The 14,021-nt window shown below is 43.7% G+C and overlaps 1 protein-coding gene across 3 annotated transcripts; it reads right to left on the bottom strand.

Annotated features, from left to right (window-relative positions):
• Positions 1-1,893: 1,893 nt before the first annotated feature.
• On the bottom strand, positions 1,894-13,813 carry ktn1 (kinectin 1). 3 transcript variants are annotated; one of them, XM_037241005.1, is made up of 36 exons: positions 13,537-13,813; positions 11,855-12,561; positions 11,578-11,727; positions 11,379-11,498; positions 11,181-11,311; positions 10,986-11,090; positions 10,702-10,842; positions 10,437-10,543; positions 10,190-10,334; positions 9,691-9,787; positions 9,414-9,598; positions 9,167-9,256; positions 9,041-9,078; positions 8,866-8,956; positions 8,714-8,782; positions 8,569-8,606; positions 8,358-8,448; positions 8,189-8,257; positions 7,898-7,935; positions 7,619-7,709; positions 7,249-7,361; positions 7,098-7,173; positions 6,990-7,030; positions 6,800-6,890; positions 6,266-6,352; positions 5,307-5,396; positions 5,148-5,234; positions 4,982-5,071; positions 4,816-4,908; positions 4,632-4,700; positions 4,471-4,554; positions 4,077-4,160; positions 3,287-3,370; positions 3,113-3,208; positions 2,756-2,860; positions 1,894-2,635 (listed from the first exon to the last, which is right to left on the bottom strand). In XM_037241005.1, the coding sequence occupies exons 2-36, from the start codon at positions 12,558-12,560 to the stop codon at positions 2,606-2,608; spliced, it is 3,822 nt and encodes a 1,273-aa protein (XP_037096900.1). In that variant the 5' UTR covers position 12,561; positions 13,537-13,813; the 3' UTR covers positions 1,894-2,605. The 3 variants fall into 3 exon arrangements, with proteins under 3 accessions (XP_037096900.1, XP_037096901.1, XP_037096902.1); XM_037241006.1 differs by lacking the exon at positions 4,077-4,160; XM_037241007.1 differs by lacking the exon at positions 6,266-6,352 and having other exon boundaries at positions 13,537-13,812.
• Between the last annotated feature and the right edge of the window lie 208 nt (positions 13,814-14,021).

Genomic DNA, 14,021 nt, shown 5'->3' with positions numbered 1-14,021 from the left:
GGATTCTTGAAAGGATCTAATATCCACATTTTATTTATATATGCGCACTTTCCTCGTCATATCTTCAATATTCAGAATGGTTTTTAAAATCTTAAAAGTGTGTTCCTTTTCCAGCATAGTCCACTGATATGCACATTTTGGTAATTACTTCCATATTTAGCAACCTGTTAAGTTTTTTAGTCTTTTTCATTGTATTATATAGTTGCAAGGGGGTGTCAGGGCCTCCTAGCGTCAGGGAGACGCATTAGAATTTATTGAACAATTCAAAATGACGTCACAAAACGCTCTGAGTGACCTCCACCGTTGGCCCCTTTAATATCTCTCATGACTTGTTTTGTCACGCCTGTCTGATGAATGTCCCACTTAAGTCTTTGTCTGGAAATCTCATCTACACTTTATGGGGCCCACCTTGTTTTCACAAGAATCCGCATGGCTGGAGGTGCCATTGCTCTTTCAAACCCCCTAAGCCCCTTCCCCCAATTATTGCCTCTCCTTTGAACTGGTTTTCAGTTACAAATATAGAAGGGCTTTCACAGGTTCCCCGTGTCAATCCACTTCTATGTTCAAAATGTAACCATTTGACATTGTAGTATCCAGATTAGGTCCAGTTGTTTATTGATGGTACCAAGAAGGGGGCTTCTGTGCCTTGTACAAGGATGAATGTGCTTTTTAGACCTTAGGGCTGACCACAAAGCTGTGGCTACAATGAGTATTTACAGCTCTTTTGTTTCTTTCATCCACCGGGCATTGTCTGTGAGAGAGCGTTCTATAGACTCTTTCTGTCTGCCTACTTGGCCTCCCACATACACACAGGCATAGCTTGTGTGTGTGTGTGGTGATCAAAGCTCTTGCACATACCACACTGATGGAGAGCAGATGCAGGGAGGGGACTCGCTTTGCTGAATTTGCGCTGGTGTAGTGCTTGTGCAAAAATCGAGCTCAGTCAGGAGGAGGGAGGCGCAGCCAAATGTTACCAGGCACTCATGGCCGCTATAGGCCCAACATGACCAGCTACATTGCGTAAGTGAGTGTGAGCAATGATGACATGGTAACAATAACAAGCTGTTCAGAAGGCATCACTTGTCAGATTTTTCAAAGGTCATGAGTCAGTAAGTGACACCTCAGGCAAAATTCCCTCCCAGTCGGGGTGAGTTAAGTAGCGCAACTGTGAGAATATGATCGAATTAGAATTATCTCACCTAAATGGCTCTTTTGTGACTACATGTAATGAAAACAACTCATTTGGTGAGGATGTGGGATGTTCAAATGCCCTCCGTGAAGATCCAGAGGTACCAGTTCCTTCGAGAGGTTTCCATAAAAGCAAAAGACAGATCTGCAATCAGCTGACTGCAGCATGACAGTGTGGGAGAATGTAAGGAATGTGCTGATCCCATGTTGCATGTGCCCCTGGCTGCCCACCCGGGCTAGTCAACACAACAGTACTGTTGTTAGAACAATATTTTTTAAAGGGCTTGATTTTTTTCAAAAGAAAAGATAAAGTGCAGAAGAGAAATGAATAAACAAATAACGCTGGCTCAAAGGTGTCAAGAATATTTGTCGACTGTGGACATGTTGAGACATTTCTGTGATTAAGGCCTCTATATAAAAAAACTTGTCAATTTACTGCACATACTTGTGACTCATTTGTACTGAGTAAGAATTCCTGCCCTCCACACCCAAACATCCTTTGTTCTTATATTTGGGTGGGTGGATTAATGGTTGGTTAGTAAGTCTTGGTCAAGAGGTCCCATGTTTGAATCTGAGCTCACACTCAGAATGACACGGACCTCAAAAATCTTTTTTTTTTTCTAACCCTTAAATGCATTTATAACTGTGCTGACCTCTTGTGGCAGGGAAAATGATGTACAATGAGAAAAAGACACCATAACTAAGTATATTTATCAAGTATTCCTTTTATTAACATAACCTGTTACAAAAAGAACAAACTTTTCAATGTTAATGAACTTAGCCAACAATTATAGCAAGTGTTGATTAACGCTATGGGATACTCTCTTTTCGAGTCCTGACAGTAGAATTAAAACACCGTTGACCTTTTCACGCATTAGCCCGTCCATCTCTCATAATGCCCCTGCAGCGACTGATATATTCAACAATTTCCCTCCAAATGAGTAAAGACTCACATCGAAGTGCATTTATGTATTCCCAAGGGTCTAATGATACACAACCGGCGGGGAAGAAAACAGGGCAACGTGACAAAACTCAGTACATTAAAACAATAAGTTTTTTTTTTTAATTTAAGAAAAAGAAGACTGTATAAAGACCTGTATAGTTGCCTTCGGATTTCTGCTATCAGTGCCTTGTTTTCCTGTGTGTGACATGTAGCTAGCTAACGCGGTTTTTCAAAAAGACTGAATTTAAACAATGCAGATGGGAGTGGATAATGTGCGATGGAACAAGATTATGATGAAGTGAAGAAATAAAGCTGTGATTTTGCTGTAGTAGAGGAATGTGGTGGGAGTGGAGTTGTGGTGTTTGGTGTCAACAGTAAACCTCTGCCTGTTCCCTTGTTTGACAGCGGATGTGACGTCTGAGTAGTCGTGCGGTCCGGATGGCTCCATGCCCGTCTTTTTTTTTTTTATGCGTGCTATACCTTCAACACATCTCTGTCAGCCTCCTGGAAAAAAGCCCAAATATAAATTTCACGTACAAGTCGGCAACCTAAGAATACTGCAAGTGTTTATATGTGCCGTGTAAACACATAAATACAAATCCATACAAGCAAAACGGGTCTTACCGCATCCTTGGTGAGTTGTCGGCTGATACTTTGTAGCTGCTGCTGCAATTCAAAGACTGTTTGGTTAAGTCCTGCAGTCATCTTTTCATTTTTGTCAAGCTCTTCCTGAGGAATACAAAATTGCTAGTTTAGATTCGAAATTGCAATTCCCAAAGAAATGATGAGTAATAGTAGTATTCTATCTATGTAGATGGATTTGTCTATACTTAAACATATTTTATACTTATTACCATTGGTTAACTTATTTTGAGACGATGACATTTTTTTTTAGTAGTTAGTTAATTGAGGCACTGAGCGACAATTAAAATGAATACAAAAACACTCGTTTCAGAGTGCCCACAGAAAGCAGCAACTTACTCTCTGTGAGGACAAACTGCTGTTCTCTATCAGGCCCTCAGAGTTGTCTGTCACTTTGGAGAGCTCCCCTTGGATCAGGTCCAAAGACTGCTGGGCCTATTTTACAAAACAAAAGGGCCCTAAGGTCAACGAAAAAGCTAACAGTTCATTTCAAGACAGTTGTATCATTCCTACCTTATAGAGATCACGTGCAACCTGCTGCCGCTCCTTCACTTCTGCCTCCAGTTTGGTTAGCGTCTCTGTGAGCTGCATTTTCAGCTGTAGGTAAAAAAGAAAACATATCTCGTTACCAATGTAATGGTTCCCTTGAACAACAAGGAGGAGCACTTTTAATGTCACGTCCATCTAGGTCACATTTTTTCCCCCAACTGGCTGTGTTGGTGAAAACATCATTACCATGCTGTGTTTGTAGTTAATTAAATGCACTGACAATGATGTGTATCGTACATTCAATTCCATGTTAAAATGCTCACTAGTCTCCAAAACTAGAGTGACATTATGATTATAGTATTCACCAACAAGCCATTGTTATGACTACTACTGAAACCAAATGAGGTTCTCGTGTGCTAGTTATTTGTAAACGGTGTCTTGGTTTGTTCACAGCAACCCAGAATGAATGAAGCCAATGAGAGAAATGAGGATGGAATGATAGTATGCAACTTAACAAGAATTGTGAAAGGAGCATGAGTAATCCATTAGGCACCAGACCAGTAGAAGCTGAGACACCTTGATTGCTTTGAAGAGTTAGTTTTTAGGGTGGGTCACCATTCATAGCCCCTCTTTTGAAGCGTAGCAACGTTCACGTCTTTTCAACAGACCCCAGTATGCTGACCCAATGAACAGCACCGTGGAGAGTACGCAAGATAGTGAGGTTATGAATGACGATCACCGGAAAAACCCATCCCGAATGCGAGAGGGAAAGGTTTAAAAAGGATCTCTAGCTAGACGGTCAAGTAACTCTTACCAAATTCAGCTCCTCATTCTGCCTGATGGCTTCTGTATATGAGCCATCAAGTCTGGTCTGCAATTCAGTCAACAGATCTTTGAGCTGAAATTAAGTTTGAGAGGATGCGTTTACTGGTCCCTAAAAACAGTCCAGACAGTTGTTGTGGTGAGGTCTGCCTAAAACGGCACCTCTAACTCATTAAGGTGCACTGGATCACAGTCGGTGTGAAACTGTCAAATGGGTCTCTAAACTTAGTCTGGCCGGACTTGCAGTTCAAAAATACTTAGACACGAGGAGTTTGTACTAGGTTTCAAATAACAGCCAGGGAAAAATGAACCCCCCCCCCCCCCCATCAACATGAAATAACATCGCTCATCCTCTAGCAACCAAATGGGTCGGCGCTATTACTTACCTCTCGGACCTCTGTTACATATATGGCACTCTCACGCTCTGCCCTCTCCAACTCGGACTCCAAGTGCTGCTTTTCTCTTCTCAACTAGAAATTAGCAAACGATTTAACAAGAGGATGTCATCAAAAGTATAAAGTCTTAATAGTGCTTCAAAAAGACTAACATTTTCCAACTCGGCTCCATCACTTAGTCTTTCAATCTCCTGCTCCAGAGTTGTAACTTTCTGGCTCATCTAAAGGGAAACGAAAGAAATCGTTTTTAACATGCTGACAAAATTGGTGGTGTTATGGAAGAAAAGCTCACAATAAAATAAACCGGATAAATCAGCGAATCAAGTCAATGCACACCTCTCTAAGCTCCACCTGCGATTGCTCCACCTTCACCTTCCATCTGGACTCTTCCTGTTCCACACTGCTCTGGAGGCGCTGTAGGATGCCCTCCTGTGGACATAGCAGGAACAACACTTGAGCTTTGCAGCACTGACTTGAGTAAAACGCGAAAATATGGTTTTACCGTTTCTGCCAAAACTTTCTTGTATGTCTCACAGTCGACCTGTAGAATCCTTTGGGCTTCCTCGGCTTCTTTCAGCTTCTCAGACATTTCCTGGCAGAAGAAAAAAATAATATTGTTACACCGGTGCATGTTTTTGTAACGCCAAACCATTCTGTTAGACTTCTACCTCGGAATACCCTGAAACATGTGTGGATTGTGGAGGCGAACTCTCCATGAGATTATTCGCAAAACTGCAGAGCCACTCCTGATGATTCTAGAACGAGAAAGAACTGTCAGTCACAAAAGAAGTAGGAGAATAGATGTGTGCTGTCTTTAAGGTCCATACTTGATCGTTGGGCAGAGGCACGTGGGGCAAAAGTCGGTGCAGATAATTGCGGCACTCCGCCTCAGACAGTGCCAGTGTCGCCTGGTTGTCCTACAAAATGATTATAGGACAGAAAAGTAGAATCGTTTTTGAGCATGGCTTATCTTGTGACTCACAAAAAGTTTATGAATCTACTCAGTGTACTTACGCCATTGGAATTGGATAAAATGAAATATTTAGTATAAGTATTGGGATTTTTCACTTTCGGCTCACTGAAAGCAACATCATGAAAAGAAAACAATCCATGGTTTATTTCCTCAAATAGTCCAATCAAGCTTCTGATAACCTGATTGTCACATTCACCACAATTTCCAGCTGTGATCTACTAACCAAAATTATGAGTCAGAGCCAAGGCGAGCTTTCATCCCACCTACACTGTCAGATTAAGACCATTCTTTGATAACCTCTTATTAAATGGACATTTGAACTAGAAATAGAAATCCAACCATAAACCAGCATCATGCACTACTCTCGGCCCTTGCACCACCATACAAGCAAAAGTGTGGAGCAGCTGCCATGCACCAAAATGGATCATTGAATACTCTCAAACCTACCATGGGAGAAAAACTGCATGGTAATCACAATGAATATGCGGACAGGATAGATGGAACAAGAACATGCTAGAAATGAGACAAAGACATGAGCAAGCACCAAGATAGATTTTAAGGTTTTTTTTGTAGGTTAAAAGGGCTACCCACAAGCAAAATCTGACAATTAACTCAATTAAGCAGGATTTGGAGACTGGAGGCCAAGCATGAAATGAGAGCAAAAAGGCAAGCTGAATGAGTATGCAGCTTTGTTATGGTTGGTGGAAAACATCTCACTGGATCATTCATGGCAAGAAAAAAAAAAAAAGCAATTTGGGGGAATGCATCAGATTGGCGCTACAGAGTGAAGTCGACTGAGATCGGATGTCGAACCTTGACAGCTTTGCTGAGTTTTCCTTGAAGCATGGACTCGGTGGCTGACAGAGCTTCCATTGCGCTCCAGTTTTTCTGCCGGAGCTCCTGTTTTGGTCGGTTCCAAAGAGATACTACGTTCAGTTCAGCCTCAGGGAAAAGCCATTACGTGAGCTTTAAACAAACCGTGGATACAAGGGCAAACTGGATGCATTTCTGATATTTAATTATTTCAGCTATGGGCCCTCCTCAATCTCTTAATCAGCTCACGGGAGTACAGTCCTGGTCTATGGTGTGCATAACAAGAGAAGGCTAGAAGCCATGTTATGCAATCTGCAGTTTAAGCAATCTTCACTGATGTGTGCCATCGTACCAGTAAAGACAACCAAAGGATGCCAGTTTAAGGAAGGGGTGGACGGAAAAAACAACAAGCAAGCAAAATGACGCCAAGGGACGGTGGACAGCAGGGGGCGACAGATATATGCAGTGCCTAACGCCACAGTGGACAGACGCCTCAGATGAGGTGTTTGTAGTTCTCTTAGCAGGGAAACCTACATTGTTCTTCTTTCTGTGAAGCTCCAGAGCTTCCTTCAGCTCACGCAGTTCACTCTCCAGTTGTGCAACTTGCTTCTCTTTCTCGGACAACCTGTGAGACAGCAACCGACCATGGATGATGAGCATTTAACTGCATTTCTTAATTTTTCTTTAAAAAAAAAAATGTGATTGAGCACAAAATCTAACTCACGCTGTTAGTAGTTCGGGGCTTGGTACTGCACTAACCATCCGCTGAAAGAAGAGGTGAGTTGAAATACCAAACTTGTGTTTTCTGGGAATCAACACTTGACACACTCACCTGTTGATGTGCCTGCTCTAACTTCTCTCTCATCTCGGTCTGTAGGTGCTGGATCTCGTGGTCTTTCATAGTGAGTCTGTGGACAAGATGTTGACCATGTTTGGAGGCTCTACAAATGTGAAGGTCACTGTGTGTGGAAAGGTTTGCTTACTGAGCTTGGAGTACTTGGAGCTGGTTATATAATCTGCTGAGCTCTTCTGATGGCTCCTTCTGTCTTAGCTGCTCCATTGCTACCTGCAGGACAGCAAACTGCTGCTCCAGAGCCTGTGAGACAAAAATGGCTTCAGAACAGAGCTCTACCTGGGAAAATATTAGGTCTCTCATTAGCAATCCATTTTAGAATTAATTATTCTGATCATTTTTCCGTCTCTCGTTCAGCTTTGCAATTTTGGTTTAAATATTATTACAGTTTCGAGGTTGAAACTTTTTGGACGAGTTTGCAGATTTTTATTCCCCAGGCCTAGATTGTCTCCAAAACAATTATTGCATTTATCATCTAGAGCAGACAAAAAAATTCACACCTCGGCAGCCTGTGCTTTGGCTGAGTAGCCTTCTTGTGCTGCCTCCAGATTGTCCTCCATTGACTTCAGCTTCAAATCTCTCTCTTGGATCCTATGAAGCATAATTAACCTCACACTTGACATTTGTTCCTTTGGTACAACATGGGTCATTGTGACCCGCTGCCTGTTTCACCATCAAAAACATTCTACCCACCCTTTGCCCTCTATGTAATCGCTATATTTAATATGCCATGTGAAATAAAACATTACAAAGTACAACACAAACAAAAAAAGTCTTACTTGCTATGCAGTTCTTGCACAATCGACTCTGATGATACCTGCAATTAAGAGAGATGAACATTACAAGATTAGAATAAAGTGGAAGGAAGAGACTAACAAGGCAAATAAAAATGTTTATTGTGTTGTACTTTTTACAGACATACTAGAAATTAATGTATCATTGGAATGATTTGGACTTGTTCATGTCACTCCCCCGCCTTGTCTCCTAATTTCATGCACCCCCTATAATATAATATGTCCTGACTACTGCTTGCCCTTTGATACTTAATTAGTTACAGATTTAAGACTAACCTGATCAGCCACTTTTCCTTCAAGGGCCACCAACTTTTGCTTTAGTGCTTCATTCTCCTTTCTCACAGTCTGAATTAGGAAAAAGAAATAAAAGCAGTTCTCATTGACAGAGCCAAAAATGCTGATGTCAGAGGAATGTGATTTTGTGAGGGGGGGAATAAAATGGCACCTTTAGTTCCTCCTCTTTGTTGGCCACTTCGATTAGGCCCTTCTCCAGTAGGCTCTCGACAGTTTTCATGTTCTCCTCTTTTTCTTGTGCACTGGTAGGAGAGAAGAGAGGTGTTTTGAAAGGATATCTATGAACTGATCAGGTTACGAAGCACGGCTAACTTTTCACAAGGAGATTGTTTTTCCGTGGGCAGGTTTTGATTTGTACACACCTCCTCTGGATCTGGTCGAATGCCAGCAGGGAGGCAGTCTGCAGGGGTGGAACGTTAAAAACAAAGATAGGGCGTGTCAAACAGGAACATTCATAAAGATAATTTAGGCACGCATCCAATCAGCAAAGATAATTTAGGTACGCACCTGATCAGCAATCTGTGCCCGCAGACTCTGAATCTCTGCCTTCATCGACATGTTGTCGTTGTGCAAGGCCTGTGGAATTTCAATGAAACGGTACAAAATCGGTTGACTGATGACAAACACGACTGCAACGTTTCTGCGGATGCAGCTATGACCTGCATGTTAGTTTCTCGACTGGCGCCGCTGCTCCGTTCGGCATTCAAAGAATCCTCCAGGCTCTTTCGCTGCAACTCCTTGTCAGCCAGTCTAGATGCAAACGGATAAGTACCGTGAATATATGAGCCTGCGCTGAGGCGAAGCACTGAATATACATCTGCAAAATGGTCTCACAGCTTCTGTAGCTCCTCAATGTGGGAGACGTGGCTGACCTAAATAAGGAAAAGACAAAAATCTTATTAGCCTAATTACACTCTCTACCACAGGAGCCGGTTTGTAAAGCACCAGAAGAACCAATACCTGTGTTGAGATCTGGGCATGCAGGTTCTCATTTTGTGCTTGCAGTGTTTCCTTTTGGGCCTGAAGACCTTTGTTTTCATTCATGAGCTCCTGTTAAAGACACTGCTATGAAAAGGCAAAAAGCGGTTGTGCACGACATCATGTCATCAAGACAGCAGAATTCATCTGTACCTTGAGTATAAAGGGAATCAATCGCCTTCACCGGGCTCGGTTTTATTCTTTCATAGCTTGACTTGGGGTGCCTCACCTGCGCACGAGCTTGCATGGAGTCATCCGGCATACTGTGCTGGGACACTTCCAGAAGCTCCCTCACCCTTTGCTCCAGTCTCTCCTTCGAGACCATGGCTTCAGTCAGGCTGCTATGGAGGGTCTGAAGCTCTTTATTCTTATTGTTCATCTCATTCTCTGCTGTCAGCAGCTTACTGTGGAGTTCTGTGCCCACACACACAAACCATATTGGTTATTATTCAATGTGCCTAAACTTTTTGGAAGCACAGATTATGGACGTGAAGATGACTTATCACCTTGCTTAGAGGCCTGAAGTTTTTCTCGGTCAGCATTGACACTATGAAGGAAGTTTTGCAGTTCCTCCCAGCGTCGCTTAGCATCTTGTAGTTGAGCCTGGTGATTAAACAAACATAAATGCTCCATAGTTCAAACAGACAATGACGTCAAGTTTCTTAGCCGAGACATAGGTAGCACAATCTTTGATTGCGTTAATAAAAGCACAGGAAAGACTAATTTAAGTGTCAAACAGGATGCTGGTGTTATTACATGGACAAAAGCCTTCTACATCCCAGCGTCCAAAGGCAACACGACTCTCCCTAAATGTGTTCCGGTTCCCACACCCCAGCTCTGGAATTCCACTACCGCCTCCTCCCATTCCCCTGGCAATCATGCCACGCCCATAAAAGACACACAAAGCTTGGCGCTATGCTCAGGAGCTTTGTGCTTTTGTGAGACGGATGAGAAAAAATCCTAAATAAATATACATAAACAAGGCGCAAAACGGGTTCAGCTTACCTCCAGCTGAGACACGTTCTGCTTGTAGTTGACTTCCAGCGACTTCCTCTGGTGTTCCTCCTGCTGCAGCTTGGCGTTTTTGTCCGCCAACTCGATCATCAGCGCTGCGTAATCAGAACGCAGTTTGTTCATCTCGGTGGTATTCCTGTCGAGCAAATAATAAATTAGTAAATATAGTTGTGGTATGGAGGGATGTTGTAGTGGCAATGCTATGGATGAAGAGCTGAATGACTGCTGCAGCACTCACTTGCTCTCCATCTGGTTGGTGGCTGTGCTGACTGCATCTCGCAGGATGCCATTCTCCTGCTGCAGCCGAGTGATCTGACTCTCCAGTTGCTCCCTCACCTGCTGGAACTGCACACAGTGACAAAAAGACAAGTAGGTTCAAATGTCTTAAAACCTATGTCTGATACTCTAAATGAATTTTCTAAAATCATCTCAATGAATGCACAAAACCACTCAATAATTAGACAGTTTATAGATGTTTGAATTTTTTTTAAATAACAACCAACCTTGAGCTGCATGGTCTGGAGCTCCTGGTAGCTTCCTTGTGCTTTGGCCTGCATGTTGCCCAGCTCTTTCTGCATTGCTGAACATTGCTCTCGCATCATGGCCTCCACCCGGCCTGTCTTCTGCTTCGAAACTTGGAGCTCCTGAAGCAAGGCAGCGAAAAATTTGTTGCCCATTTTTACGTACACCAGCTCATTTTTGCCAGCTAAAATTCGCTTTGTTATTGGTACATCACGGGTCTTGCGCACAGCTATCAACTATCATCAATGAGACAGAGCAAGTGAACCTGGCTGAGTTGTTTGACTTTATCCTTGGCAATGGATGCCTCCTCTTGAAGCGTGGTTAGGAGCCGCCCTTGTTCCTGAGCAGCCGGATCAGATTTAGCAGCAGACTGGTTGTGGAAGATGGCATGAAAAGAACCAAGTGTAAAATTTCCCTCCCATTTTCATACTTCAAAACCAGCACTTGTTTATTCTCTCACTTTCTGCCAGGCATCGGCAGCGCTTGGGCTCTTCTCCCGGAGGACAGTAATCAATCGGACAGCCTCAGCTTCAGACAGGGTGATGGAGGACAGACCTGAGAGCAGCTCCTTGAGCTTCACCTCCTTGTTCTCTGCAAATCCATCAAATTTAAATATTTGTACAAACAAGCTTGTCAAGTTTGTTTTGTCAGCTCCAACCTTTGTCTGTCTCATTCTTCTGTTTCTTTCCTTTAGAAGGTACGTCATTGTTTTGGGCCGTCTGGTGGTTGACAGAAGCTGCCGAGTCAGTCAGAACGTGGGACTCCTCAACTGGATTGACTGAGGGAAAGACATTGACAATACATTTTAGAATTTACCCACATGACAACTGTGTGCATTAGAGGTGTATCATCAATACCCGGCTCAGTCTTCTGTTTCTTGCCGCCCTTCTTTCCACTGGGAGCACTCGGAGCTGCATTAGAGAGAACTTTGGTTTCGGCCACAAGAGGAGCTTCCTGCTTAACTGGTGCCTGCTCATCTTTAATGGGTGCTGGCTGTTGGTCATTCACTGAAAAGTGAGAGAATGGACTTGAAGACATTCAGATGTAAAATGTTTGAGTAAAAGCACATGATTGGAAATCCAGGTCGTTTCAACAGCTTTGGAACCGTTTCTACATTTTTTTTTTTTCACCAACCTGCCTCAATCTTTTGCTTCTTCTTCTCCTTCTTCTTAGATGCCTGTGGGGGAGTCTGACCCACAGCAGATGTCTGGGTAACTTGAACCTGGACCTCAAGCTTTGGAGAAGGTGGTCTGGGTTTTTTGCTGGAAACTAGAAGCGGCTCTGCTTTGTACCCCATCAGTTTGGAGCTATTCACTTCTAGCTCCTCGAGTGGAGGAGATGTTGCTGCAGCTGCTGCGGCTGCTGTTGCTGCTGCTGCAGCTGCTGTCGCTACAGCGGCAGCCTTTGCAGCTTTTTTCTCCTTCTTCTTTCTTTCCCTCAAACCAGCAGAAGCCTCTGTTGAAGCTGGAACTGGCATTGAAGGTGGTGGTGGAGCAGGATCTGCTCTAGCCACTGGCACTGGCTCCTCAACCAACTCCAGCGTGTAGCTGTGGGCAACAGCAGCTGCCTCAAAGTCCCCCTGGTCCTCCTCAGACTCACCTCCGCCGCCTCCTCCACCTGCCGCAGTTGCACTCTCCTTCTTCTTACTCTTCTTTTTCTCTGTCTTCTTGCGGACATCTGGCTTGGATGGTGGTAACTTGAGGTCACGTTTCTGCCGGGCCAGCACCTCATCATAGGAGGTTTCCTTTGTGAAGAGTATGAAGAAGAGGAAGAGGAGGGCAACAACCAGTAATGGGACCAGGATGAGTAGGTACTGAGAGTCGTAGATATCCAGCGCCATTCTACATAAAAATGGGGGAAAAGGCAGACATAAGAGCTTCATAAAAGTGTTGGCGAACATCTGATAAATGATTATTTGCTACCTTGAACAAACCATGACACAATTAAATAAAAATTAATAAACGTGAGTTAAATCAGTTTTGTTATCTTTATTTAATTTTAAGAAAATTCACATTTTTTATTACAGTTGTTAACTGTTACTAAAAGTTTTATGACACATCTTTGATGGGACATGCCGGGTGGGGAGTCCAAATCAAATTTAACATGGGGCCCTAATCATTTGGTCAGGGTTGGCCCTGATTTAGTTCTTATCACAAACTGTCTTACAACATCTCATGTGTTTATAAGAATGACGTCCAACATGTCAGCCATAGGAAATGGCAAGTTGTGACCCGAGGATTGCACCCACGACTTTGATTTTACCTTAAGAGATAAGACAAGTGAATCGCAGCTGTTCCACCACAGACTAGGGCCGTTTTTAGATCCGAACTGATGCAATCTCGCGAGCTAATTTTTGCCAAGCACGTTTGACAGGTATGCCGTGACCAAACGAGCCATGAAGGCCCTCACCTCAACCAGAGACCAAATAGTTCGACGCCCACTTTCACACTTTTTAAAGCCCATACGCAAAGACCGCAGTGTTAAAGCTCAGATAGCGGTAGAGGCTAACATGCTAGCCACGCGCACTACCCGGCTTATTCATAACTCGAGTTAGGTCTTGGGCTATCAAAGTGGCGTTGACAAAGACGAAGAGTTTCGCCGGGCTGGAGGCGTGGACATCAGGCTCGTCTCGGCCAGTGACCCTGCCTCGTCCGCCTGTCCTGAAATTTCTAACCCGGTGCTGTTCCCTTCTGCCGCTTCGGTACTGAGGGCCGTGCCGAGGCCTAAGCTTTGCTGCAGCCAAATCCTTCCACTTACACGCGGCTCACAGACAACAAAATAAAAGCACGAATATAAACGAATTCGTCGAAACTTACCTGTGGTTTCAACGGACTGTTTCTTTATTTGACAAACGGTGTTTTTCTTGGTGGATTCGGGTACCCTCCTCCTCTTCACTTCCTAGCTCAGCCTGGCTTTAGATGCCCTCACCACACGACCGTCTTCCGTTCACTGGGCAGGTCAAACTATTGAGGGTACGCTTGTTTTTCATCCCGAGACACACCGAACCGCACTGCTGCGTATACATGACAGGAACGATAAGTCTCCTCGTCGTTTCAATCGATCGTCCGACTATCAAAGTCCGAGAAGGGGTTACATGATGTCACCAGGCACCGCGGCATCCTTATGACGTCTACGCCAGGGTTAAAAACAAACAATAAAGGTCCCTGATAATCTATTCAAACGAGAAACAACCAGCAACCTGTTGATGACAGCGTGACTGATTCGGTGACCAGGCTATAGTCTCGTCAGAAATCGGTGTCGCTCCTGTTAAGATCCCATTTAATTTGACAAAAAAGTATAT

Source organism: Syngnathus acus, chromosome 22, assembly GCF_901709675.1.
Source record: "Syngnathus acus chromosome 22, fSynAcu1.2, whole genome shotgun sequence".
NCBI classification, from domain to species: Eukaryota; Metazoa; Chordata; class Actinopteri; order Syngnathiformes; family Syngnathidae; genus Syngnathus; species Syngnathus acus.
The sequence above is the reverse complement of the archived record's forward strand: the minus strand, read 5'-3'. Positions and strand labels throughout refer to the sequence as shown.

Excerpts from the sequence above, each read along its gene's own strand:
- ktn1 (XM_037241005.1), bottom strand. The coding sequence starts at position 12,560 with ATGGCGCTGGATATCTACGACTCTCAGTACCTACTCATCCTGGTCCCA. Across the intron at positions 9,788-10,189 it reads AGAACGTGTCTCAGCTGGAG|GCTCAACTACAAGATGCTAA; the intron begins GTAAGCTGAACC and ends TTTAATCACCAG. Across the intron at positions 4,701-4,815 it reads CGCAGGTGGAGCTTAGAGAG|ATGAGCCAGAAAGTTACAAC; the intron begins GTGTGCATTGAC and ends GTTTCCCTTTAG.